The sequence below is a fragment of the Schistosoma mansoni genome (assembly GCF_000237925.1).
Source record: "Schistosoma mansoni, WGS project CABG00000000 data, supercontig 0149, strain Puerto Rico, whole genome shotgun sequence".
Lineage (NCBI taxonomy): Eukaryota > Metazoa > Platyhelminthes > Trematoda > Strigeidida > Schistosomatidae > Schistosoma > Schistosoma mansoni.
In genome coordinates this window covers 246,516-259,927 of record NW_017386046.1, presented here as the reverse complement: position 1 = coordinate 259,927, position 13,412 = coordinate 246,516, and the positions used below count along the sequence as shown (strand labels likewise).

At 31.0% G+C, this 13,412-nt stretch overlaps 1 protein-coding gene across 1 annotated transcript in view; it reads right to left on the bottom strand.

Moving 5' to 3' along the window:
* Positions 1 to 13,412, bottom strand: part of Smp_163360 (Dystrophin, putative) — a gene marked incomplete at both ends in the record, with an annotated part of 117,723 nt that overhangs the window by 92,971 nt on the left and 11,340 nt on the right. Inside the window, 2 exons of the mRNA XM_018799076.1 lie at positions 5,350 to 5,430; positions 8,995 to 9,362. Of these exons, the coding sequence (XP_018646639.1) occupies positions 5,350 to 5,430; positions 8,995 to 9,362 (449 nt within the window). The remainder of the gene's footprint in view (positions 1 to 5,349; positions 5,431 to 8,994; positions 9,363 to 13,412) is intronic.

Below are 13,412 nucleotides of genomic sequence, written 5' to 3'. Positions count from 1 at the left end.
GTCCTAAACATCAATGGGAAGATTCAAACAAATAATACTAAGTGAATTTAACCATGATTACTGTTTGAAGACAATGAGGGACATAGCCCAAAGTCAAGCACAGTGGTGCTGACATATTCGATTTTTATCTTCGTTTAAATTTTGAGATATAAAATTATTTTTGTTCTCTTACATCATGCCTGACTTCAAATAACATCTGTTTAGTCATAATATCACCAGTACTATTATTATTCCGACACCCTTCAACTTGCTGTGTTTAAATGGTGAAACAATTTGAGTCAATGTATTGTTGACGCAGGTTTTTATTAATCAGTCGACATAGTGAATTCTTTCCTTCTTCTTGTTTAGTATCATAATGCGTTATACAACCTAGACTGTTCAGGACCTTACACCTTTATTTTGTATGATATTTCTATTTATTTTACCACTTAACAAGACATTTTTAAATTTTTGCACTCTTTAATCATTACGTAATGCTGTGATTTAGTAACTTCTCGTTTGAATTTATTTGATATTGAAACCACTGAGCTTTATAGTAACTATTACTTAATTGATCCATATTATATCTATTGACCGTAAAAATAGTGTTACACAAGTCACTACTAACTAATTAGCATTGATTTTATAATCAGTTTTGATATATATACATGTATATACATATCTAATTGACCGAAGTAAAATAGATACTGAAAACCAAGAAATCCCAGATAGTTGATTTGTCCTAATATGGGACTTATCATCACTGTGTATCCATAACCCGAGACTTGGTCTCATACGAGGACCGGACATCTGTCCAGTGTTTTCTGATATTCAATGTGTGTTTAAGCACAATCTAGACTAGATAATTCAATAATCTTCACAACCTGCCTTCATCAAATGTGTTTTTGTAAAGAAATACTAGACAGTTAAAAAATAATGAATATTTCTTGATTGAATTCCATATTCCCTCTGTAGAAAAATAAACGCTACAACTAGATTGTAATACAAATACACTTATCAGACAGATTTTAAACAAAACTTCTTGATTTTAATTTCTTTTACCAAGACAGTTATGTATTATGCATTAAAAAAAATAAGAGGAAAATCAATGAAACAAACAGTACATCATTTATTTGACATTGAAAAAAAAGACTTGTATTATTTGAAGCGTACTTGTAATTGTTTTTACTGATAAACTGAATTACTTTGCATAAGTTAAATACATTTCGATACATTTGTATTACTGTATATTATTGTTGAATCTTATGCGTTTTGTATCGTTTTAAAGACATACAATCAATTCAATTCATTATACAATGCTGCTGTTTTTCTTCTCTTTACAGAAAGAAAAGCTATTAAATTTTTAATTTATCATTCAAAATTGGATGTGCTTTGAAATGTATCTATGGTAATTCCTACTTACGAATGACGAGAGTACTGTTTTAATACAAACTAAATCTAAATAAACTCGATGGACTGAACAACTAGCACACAACATTTCAACAATTATCCCCAACGTTGTGGAGGACAAGAGGAAATTATGAGTTAAGGAGAGGTTTGATATTTAAAAAGAAAAAAATTGAAGTCAAACAACTCTGCAAAACACGACCTTGGGAAACAGTGAAATTAAAAAACTGAAAGTGACAATAACTTAACAAATAACACAAAATATTAGTGCAGAGACATGAATCAGAAAAGTTATCACAGTTGCCCTTTTCAAAAGAATTAACATTTATTAACAAAAAGATTAGATCAAATGGGGTCATCCCAGCAAAATGCAACCTGTTTTTCCTAGAAGTTTTAGAATTGTCATTCTGATAAGGAATTATGGTTGTAATAATGGAATGTTTTCACGAAGTCAACTTTGAATCTATATTAGTCCGTGATATAGTTGCTTCTTGACTAGCTCAGTTGATCCAGTCCGGAACACAAATATCAGCATCCGCTACATCAATCATATACTTCAGACATACTTGGATTATATACAAACAGACCAAACCGCATCACACCATAAGATGAACAATAGTAATTATTCAAGATCAATCCATAAGTGACTGAGAATATGTGAGACTGTAACTAATAAATTAGGAATAAATTAGGAATGGTAAATCGTATAACAGTGATTAATGAGTTAGATGAAAGTTTATGAAAAAAGAACTGTAAATACATATAGTCTAGTTACTTTTGGATGTAACACACATGAAATCATAGTCTTTGAGGACAGTGTTTTACTGAGATGATATCTATTTGGATACTTTAAGACACGGCATTTCATGGAACAGTCATTTTAGCCTATCAAAACAAAATTTTGGTACAATTGTTGCATAAAAATTTCTCCCACTAAACTCTGGATGTTATTAAGAAAACTAAAAATAGATATCTCATACCTATTGGCAGTTATAGAAATGTTGGTCCAAGTATCAGTAGTACATACAGGGTAACACAATGAGTTTCTATGCGTTAATCTTATTGCTCTATGATATTCTACCTACATCTGTAACCATTTATTTCATAGCATTACATAAGTGGATATTATTACCTGTTCTATATCATCTAATTAAAAGTCAAATTTTCTAAATTCTAAAGTTATTTAACATTTCTGATAGAACAATCAGTCGGAAAACTTAAAACTGTTTTTCTTAACCCTGTTTACCATAGTAAGATAGAACACACAAACATTTTTTTCAAATTTATTTTGCTTAACAGTCATTACACTGTAGCTTTAAACAAGAAAACTCAATCAGTCTCTTCTTAGGCAAGTTGAAATCGATCAAAAAAATGTATGCATAGAGAATATCTTATACACATTTGATAAATATTTATCAACCCTAACCATAAGCCAGTTGACCTGAATTTATTCTGACTAGGTTTCCAACTTTTTTGTATGTTGACATGCTTTGTTCATCTGCACTGTCTACTAAATAAGTGATTACTGGTACACACATTTCCACATAACAATAGGTTGATTCGTGTATAAGTGTATATAAGCAATGGCCAAAAACATAGTTGGTAAAGGTGACTAAGCTAAGCATTCAAACTTCACTACACCCATAACCCTTAAATTATACTGTAGATAATTTTCATTATTTAATGCAGTTGATTGGAGAATCAAAGCAGACCAAGTGGTAGTACATCACAGATATGTAAACACTTGTTGTTGACTTTAGGGTCGTATGCTCGACTCCATGTAGGGTTATGCATTGTGTACTGCTGAGACAGTTTTCTATGATTTTCAATGGTTTTTCATCTTACTACCTTCGAAATAGAAGTGAATCTTTAGAAAACCATCTCATTTACATTGCTATCAACACAACAGTAGTGACACGTATGGAAACAGAGAGAGAGAGAGATAAAGGAGAAAATGAGATGGGCATTTTCGTGGACTGTGCTATGGAAAGTACGTAAAAATGAATCCAACTAACTACTTTCAAGTAATAACAACAAAATGATAATGTTCTAATGAGTAAAAAGCTTTCGCAATGTTTTATTAAACAAATATCAACTAGTTTATTTACCCTTGCCTGGACGTAATACAAATATTTTAGTAGTTGTTCTACTTTCTGCATAAAGCAATACATTTATTCTAACATTTCTATAATCAACCTACAAACTTATCTTTCCTTAACGCTAAAAGAAATATTGTGAGAAGTACTTACTAGAATAGTATCACTTATATAAACAGAGACAACTATTATTAAGTTAATAATTTCAGTCCATCATTGTAGTACTCATTTTTCTATTATTGAAAATACACAACGATATTGAAACCAGAATTGGGTTGGTTAAACTTTCCACATTCTCCAAGATAAACTCATTACTTTACACTAATAATAAATAAATCCTAAACTTATTCAATAATCAAGAAGCTTTAGTTTTTCTAAAAGCTTTTGTAAATTGAAATATTGTCTATCTGATATAAGACTAGCCCAGTTAACGGTGAAAACGACCGATCAGCACAAGGCCCATTCCGAAGTAATATCGGTTGATCTTTGAAAGGTTTTATTTAGAAGAGATGAAAAAGTTCTATTAACGGTCGCACAGAACTGTTTCTGTGTAATAGGTTTTGTCGAGTATAATCTACTCTAAATCCGATAGATTTTACTACTCGTCTCAAGGAAAATCTTAACCCCACAAAAAGATCTCATTGTCAAAATGAATAAAAAAGAAAAAAAGAATCAATAGCAGGATATGCTATTTTCAATAAACAATAAATTGATATTAAAATATCATACCATAACACTGTTTACTAAGAAGAAAGACGAGTGGCTAAATCTTTTCATACATTGATAAACCCTACTACATTAAATAAAACCGAAGACCTGATCATCCATATAACTGGATCAATAATTATAGACTTATACATTAAAGTGTTTCTTAATCTTACAAATATTTCACATTTTTACGCCCCCTAACATACATAAAAACTTGTCTGAAATAAAATCCTGTTTGAACTGAATTATATCATACTGAGCTTGTTTGTACTATATATTTGCATTTTATTTATTTCTCTGTACTATTTAAATTTGTGTTAAACTGAAGAATGGTAATTTATTCACTAAGGAAGCAACCATAAGCTCTCCAATCGATTTGATCTAACTAATTGTAATTAGTTATTTCGATTGTTGAAATTTCAATATTGATTTGTATTATTAAATACATTTTATGGATAAATAGTTTTGCTTATTACTGTCGTGAGTGAGAACCCAAGTGGGGAAGACCAATATGTCGGCTAATACGAAATTACCGGATATTTTAATAAAATATAAGAACCATACGTTAAATACTTCATTTGCAAATCTTCCATCAATTGTTCTTCACATTCTGTATGATTCTTCCAATTCCCAATCACTGTCTATTCCTCTTCCTATTTTCTTCAACTTGATCTTTTTAGCATTCTGCTGTCATTCATTTCAAGTCTGATTGGTGTTCATACTACTTATGTCGACAGACACAAGTAGCATATACCATATTATTAATGCTGATTTTACCTTGATCAATCGATAATTACCTTAATAACTAGTTTGAAAGTTATGATTATTTAATTTAGATGATCAACTTCTAACAAAGTATACTTTAAATATATTACTTTTGGTACGTTAATCCCATTTCTTATATGGGAGAATTTTATTCGATAATCTTGAACCAATGAACACTTTGAATTTTCTTCTTCTGTTTTTCCTACATTTTCTTTTGTGATAATTTTGACATAATTATAATACAGTAAACAGCTCACATTTGTTAACCTTTCCTTTTTTAAAAGGTCATTAAAAACATCAACATTCTTGTAGAAGAAATAACTGTGTGAATTAAAAGCAAACAAATAAACAATTGATTTAGTTAAGCAGAATTATTTATATGAATCAAACATACCTTATTTGATGTGCAATAGCTAGAAATGCTAAGCCATCACGCCATGAATGTGTAAAATTTGTTAAGCTAATACCAGGATATCTGTAAATATATAATTAAAGAAAAAAAATTATAACACAATAAAGATAACTTAAAATTATGGTAATATCAAATAGGATTTCAATAATGTCAAATTATAGCTAGTAGTGGGATCGAAGATAGACATCTTGTGCCATTTGATGTTCATCAGTTGGATGTATCTGCATATCAATGTTGATGCTTACAATCCATCCTAATGATGGAAAATAGCTGAGCAAAGTGGAAGAAAAATGATGCTTACAATGTTATTCAAATTAAGTACTCATTGCTTTAAATGCCAACACACTGTTCATTAAGCTATCTGGTCTAGATAGCCAGTAATTTGTTCAACCGGTATGGTATTTATATTCTGGTATGGTATGGTAATTATGACTGTTCATGATTCAGTTATCCCAACAGGGGCCGAATAATTATAGTCCTCAATATCGATAATGGGAAAGTACAAACATTTTAAAATATTGAAAAAAGGATATTTGAAATAAAAAGTGTTTAGTGAAAAGTTAAAAGTCAGACGATAGTTTATGTACGTTAATAGAAATGTCTCTTTCTATAAAGAGAATATATCTCTGATTTGGCACTGAACGTATATTTCACATAATAATTTGTTTTCAATGGATGATTTATTAAGATATGTTACTAGATACACAACGATCACCTACTGTTAAGGTTGATTTGTTTAGATAGCTCACTTTAACCAAGGCGATGTTGCATGAAAAACTTGTACTATGCAGCACGTATTCGAAAATATTACTTTTAACCAGATGCATAAATATCAAGCTTCAAGATGATTTTTTTTTCTGAAAGCTTTCGGTTCATTTGACTGCAAGAAATGAACATTTTTTACTCCATTTAGCATTATCGAATGATATACTTTATTTAATAAATATGAAGTTAAATCTCTTTTAATCTAACAGAAGTTATTCATTTTTACATCAAGTAGAAAGACAAATGACACCAGAAAATAAGTAACTCTGTATCTCGGCCAGGCCAAGTTTTCATAATTTGGTTATAAGAACTGAATTCTCCAGTTATAAGATAGCAACAATTATCCTGAATTCTTAGAAGTTAATTTTAAATCGTAAAACATATGATAATTGTATGTTGCTGATAACTTATAGAACAAAGGTTAATACTCTTCGACCAGTCCCCTGCTCGGTAACAATTAGTATATAATCACGTTGTAATGTTAATTATTAGTTTTCTTCATTAACACTGCATTCATTTCATAAGTTAAGAGTTTCTAATTTTATTCCTGAAAGACATTTTTTAAAGTCTTCCTATAAATTAGGAAAAAAGCAATACCATTTGGGAAAAGTAACAAATCATCAGACATTACTACAACATCCAAAAATCTGTAAATTGAATAGTGAGGCTCAATGTATAACTTAATTGGCAATTCTGTAATAAGTCTTTGGTGTATCTCGAATGAAATAATCAGGTTATATATTATTTTACTAATGAAGAATAACTTCTCATGCGATATCAAATCCAAGTATAAAATATGTTTTTTTAGTCTTTTCCTATTCATTCTGTCAAATTCTAGTTTTTATTACAAAAACATCATTATTATTACTGTTACAAACAGCATTGATAGAACTGTTTGATTCCCATGTGCGGGATTACTTGTGCGGATTGCTAAGGAGTCCCATACTAGGGCAAACCAGATATCCAGCGCTTTCAGGTTTTCAATGGTGGTTTAGCTAAGATACGTTTGTACTGTAAACTCTACAATTTCCACAAATCTCCCATACTAAAACTGTAATTGTAAAATAACGTAGTCAAGTTTTAATTTGTTTTCTTTAACGGTCAAGTTTTCACTGTCTTTCTTAACAAGATCATCAGGATCAAAACATCAGATATAAGTGAGCAATGAGAAGTACTCCATGAGTGATAAGAAGCTTATTCTCTCCATGTAGATCAAAAAGTCTCCGGATACGTAAAATTCCCACCGCAAAAGGAGTCGAACAACAAACTATCATTCTCGTTAGTTGTTGTTGAGTAACAACCAACAAAACCAACCATACCCGAACTCTATTTAAAAGAGAGAAGACACACTGCAATACATCTATCGTGTGTAGAAATAAAGATATCAGATGACTGTTTTTCAAACAACTGCTTTGAAACTGCCCCCAATCGAGAAATGATACATCGGACAAGGAGCTTAAATTCTTCTTCTTTGTTTATGTGAACACCGATTCGCTATCAAACACACATCGTATCCTTTTTATGCCAATACATGTAGACAACTGTGCACACTTATTTAACTCGGATAAGGTTGAGATATTGGTTACAGCCAACACAAAAAAATAAGACAACTCTTAAAAGTTTTGGACTCAGATCAATTAGGGATCAAATTTATTAACCACTTGAAAAATCCTAAACTAGGATTAGTCCAAGAAACAGGTTAGTGGGTGAGACAATCAAAATAAATATTCAGATAGTGATAAGACTTGTGTTAAGTAAAACCACTCAAATATGTTGTCAGAAGAACAAGTTGCGTGGAAACCCTAGCTTACGAACAAATCAGTCAGATTTAAGGTAACGCATCTTGGATTTCGGTTCGAGATTCATTCATCCATATGGTCAGATAGGATTTCAGCATTATGGATGATGTCAGTTTATTATCAAACCCTAACTCTAATTCTTAACGTTAAATTCTCAATCTAAGTCCAGATTCTAATTTCTGACGCTAGTTTATAACCGTCTTTAGACCGTAGTAGGTAGGTTAAGTTTTCAAATGTCACTTTGGTCGTCCATAGACTATGCTCTCATCCAAGGTGCTAGTCATTTGCAGAGTGATTCTCGCAACTCATTTCTATTTGAAGCTTGTGTTAGCGATGTTGTTTAGAGGTGTAATGAAAGATTCACTACTGAATGAAAGAAACTATCAAAAATTAAAGCATTTCCAAGCGTTAAGTCATATAAAATAGACTAAACTGCAGGACGAGGATTAACGAATAAATGTAGTCGGATGAGCAGATTTGTATGGCACGGCCTAGTTGGTAACAATACTAGGATAATATTCAGTATTTCATTCCAAAACTTACCTGTGCTTTATGGAAATACACAGTTTATTTTAGCAGTTTTCTGTAATGAGAAATTTGTCTAAAGGTGGGAAATTAAGACGTTAATTACTTTGTTTCCTCACTAAAGACAATATTGAACAAACTTATAAACCTGCTCAAATTTCAGATTTCTCTTTACCACCGCATAACTCGGACTCTACTTCCAGCTAATATCTGAAAAAGAGCACTTATAATATTAAAAAATATATTCAATAATAAATGTAACAATAATTCTTCAATATTTTAAAGCTAGATGATCCATACATAAAAAAATAATTTAGATATTTTAGGATAATAATAGGCTTTCAGTAGGTGATATCGAGAACCATACGAAGCCCATATTCATATGCTTTGATTTTAAAAGAGTCTAATTGTAATTTATTCCTAGTACTTGGTGTTGAGTCGAATTTTTTCAGAGAATACCAACACATTACAAAAATTTAATAGATTTATCAACAAGTGAAGGAAGGACTGTTGTTCGACAACTATGTATGGTACTCACCCTTCGGTCACAGCAACACACCAAGCTAGCAACCGTTTATCCTGGCTTATTAACCATCGGTCTACACATGGTGAACGTGTTGATACAAGAGCAGCTGGCGCTGAATGACCAGTTGATGAAATACTTTGACTTCTTTTAGTTATTGTCGAACCTGATGAACTAATTGATCCAACTAAATTTGTCGATGGACCTGTTCCAGCACGAATAGCAACGATTAAAATCCATAATGTATCCAATCCAAGAAGTAATAAACTATATTCAGTTGTTCTGGAACTCGGTGAATATTCCTTGAGTAGTTTTTCTGAATCAACTGTTGAGTTTTGAGTAAATTCAGAGATAGCTGATTGGACAACAGTGGCTATTTCATTCTGAAAAAAAAACAAGATTTTTGGTGAATTAGAAAATGAAGTGAAGAAAACATTTGTAAACATGAAGACAAAGCATTCAAAATGTAAGGTGTTTTCTTTCTTAATAACTTTCAGCGTCAAGTATTTTTGATTATCATGCGTTAATCCAGTGCATTACTAGCCAAATCGACTTAGATTAGCGTTTTTATCAGAGAATATCCATCAATAGGATAAGGGATAAACATTAGATAATGGATGATGAAACAGATCTTACTTATCAAATGATACATGTACATAGCACGAAATAGCTTTGAGATTACTTCTTCTTTAGCTATCATCAGCGGTAACGCGTGGTATACTGTATAATTCATCACCAGAGAGCAAACATTTTAAGAGTTATCAACTAGCTAACATATAAATAATATATCTACGTAGACAAACTCAATGAACAAAGGATAAGTTCAGTACAGAATATGAATCAATTGTCCAATCGTCTAGAGCATTTTAACTAAACACATTAGATAAACAAATCTATAAACAGGACGATAAAGAATACCGTAGAAAAAAAATTTTCTCCCGACTATCGCACTGGGTAACAATGTACTTTGAGCTTTATAACTTACAGTAATTCCAGTAGTTTCGAGCAACTTAAAGGAGAACCTTTGTTTATTTTTCTCTACACGTTACTGTTTATGAATCAATCACCTCATGGAATCATCTCTCACCATCAAATGACTTTTAACTGATATTCATTTAGTTCCTATGTTATTCAAGAACATATATTGGAATCAACTCCGTGTGACAAAATATAGAACAACTAAACGCATTGTCTATGCACTTAATCGGGATTCTAACAAACAATTACAAATACTTCATTTTCACTTTTTTGCGCTAGCAGAAAATAAAATGTTCACAAAATAAACTCGTACTTATGAAGTAGTAAACTTTCGCAATACAAGGTGAGATATTTTAAGTCAAAAATTACTTTTATTTTCAACGAGTTTTTCGGATGACTTCTTTTCATTCCATTAGTAAACGTAAACGAGTAGACATTTCACGACAAAAACATGGTCAAAAAACAAATAGAATAAATTCTACGAGGTCTAATAACAGGTTTTATCGATCGTTATTATTACTGCTATATAGGCATACACTATCTAAAGAGCATAAGAGTGCATTATGTGTATGTATTCGTACCTGCACAGATGTAATTTGTGCTTGTACATATGTATGTAAAAGCAGGTTTATAACTGCCAAATTATACGATCAATAAACCAGTAAATAAGATGTGCTATATATAAAGACGCAAGACTGCACATGTACACACAGAGATGCATTTTACGAAATCCAATGCAATTATAGAAAAAGTATTGAACTTTACAAAATCATGTTTAGACAGTATTTTTCAATTTACCTTCCATGACTAGACTTAAGTGTTTAGGTAAATGGAACTAAACGAAATGACCACAGGTCAAAGGTTAAGGAAATCTGGAAATGTAAGACTGTGTTTGCTTTAAAGTGCACATAATTAAAGGGTTTTAGAAATTTAGCTAGAATTTCCTTAGTCACTGATAACAAATTATTATACATATAAGTTCAAATAGCATTTACACCACGGGGAATTTTGTATTTTATATTCAAATAAATGATTATTTCAACCCATCTTAGAAATTTTTCTATCCCATATCGCCCAATAAAATGAATAGTTTTGAAACGGAGGCTATTGGTTATTGTTTTTTGAAAAGTAATATAAACAGTAACAATTTCTTCAATATTCACCTTTTCTCGTAACTTTGAAGTTTAGTAATTTACCTAGCACCAGCCACACGGTCTGTATGTCCTAATTGATAGATTTAAATTGACCAATTTTATAATATTGTTTCCTCAAGAGTTTACTGACTTGGCTGTAAAGTAACATTACATCCTTTGTTGGATTTTGAGATTCAGATAATTCTTTGCAGTAATTTTTCTGAGCAGATACAGATCAAATAAGTTTTATTACTATTCTCCTGGATGAAGTTGGTTTCGATGAGACACTGTTCAATTAATCTTTGAATCGCATTAAAAAGGCTACAATCTGAAAAAACAACATTCAGCTGTTCTTCCGTCAGATCACGGACTAGTCATATATTTTCATGGTTCATCAACTATCAATATCATACTGATCACTGTAATGACAGTACATGTTAACTTGAATAATAATTCTGTAACATTACGATTGACAAATTGATAAATCAAGGAGTTTTATGGAAATTAAAAAAACACGTTAAAATTAAGAGCAGTCAATTTTCTGTTCATGGCGTTGATCTTAGTAGTATTTAGAAGTTTAAGTGATAACACTCTAAACATTATATGTCAGATACAAGCCTATTTATTTACATTTAACACTATCTATGATGTATGCTAATTATGCTGACAGATATAAGTATTATGTAGCCACAATCGGAAGTGGAATGCCTGGCAGCAGGAGACTGAACTGAAGGGAACAGAAACGAGTTCGGAGAGCGATCAAAATAACAACTGAATTAGAGGAATAATAGAGTATGTAAAGGATAACTCATGGAAGATGTGCAAATGATGTACCTATTGTATGATTTTCTTATTTTACAGACTCACAGTATAATTCTGCATGAAACAATAAATCACTTAGCCCCGCTAAGTCTTCGTTCACTACTTATCCACATTCTCATTACTTACACACACATCTCCTATTGCTGCGGCAATTAACAGTTTGAATCAACAAAACGGAAAATAATTAGATTGTGAGGAAATTGATACCACTCTTTATCTCAATGTCGATTAACAACCAGTTGTATCATACGGCACTCGAATATAATTGATATAAAATTTTCATCACATTAAAATACAGATATATGAACGAAGAATATTCTTCTCAGTAATTTCTCTTCAGGTTCCACAATTATATAACCAAATTAAGAATCCATAATGTCGACCAGGTTCAAGGCAAGTTATGATTTTAAATAATGTACTTTGCCTTAAACCTGGCCGATTTTATGGGTTCTTAATTTGGTTATATAATTGTGGAACCTGAAGAGAAATTTCTAAAAAGAATATTCTTTGTTCATATATCTGTGTTATAATTGATGTAGTGTTTTTCCTCAAGTTACAATTTCACATTTAAAAACAATGAAACCGTCTGACAGATTTCTTAGAAGAGTAAAACTCTAATGTCAAAGTGCAAATTTTTACATCCAGTCAAAACAGTTTATACTAAATGGATTTCAACTAATCGGATTACAACAATGAACCATTTACAAATGACTAACGAATTATTACTTATAGCAAAACTTGTGTTCCTAATTACATGAGTACACATTTTGAAATACAAGTTATAACTAATCACTTATTATTGAATAGTTATAATCATACCCTTAAATTTTCATTAATATGGGTCAGGAATCACAAAAATTGTGGCAATAATGTCAGCCCATAAGTTTTATGCGTGTTTATAAGCAAAATTAACCTTTGCATCAATGGTAATAATGTAAAAGGGAACACTTGTTTGGTCGAATTCTAGTGTACTTCATCAGCACCAATCAATCTCACTAAGAATTCTCTCTCTTTATATATATATATATATATGCTGAAAGTCGTATTATAAAGTCCACTTCAATGATAATGTGCTTCTCAAATGTGGATAGGTACAATTTAGAATCTTTTCGCTGCCGAATAAGAATTTGTTTACTGTAGAAACTAAAAATGGAATTAAACAGACACCTTTTGTTATTTTACCGTACAGAATGTGAATGTATAATACGCAGTAAACATTTTAGGAATTGAACTAAATACTGTAACGTAATTGATCTTTTCTAATGCTTGCTTTATTCTTTCCTTATCTACATATGTAACGACGCATTTAAACCATACATACTGAATTTTAGTTACATCTGTCATTTACATTAGATTTGTCAGTAGGAGCTTGTGCAATTAACTAATGACGCAAAAGTACATAGAAAAAAATGTTGAAGATTCGAAAAATTAGAAATATTCAAAAAATCACCAGTGACAATTCTACCATGATGACCTGCTACTAACCTTACGTCTGTTACA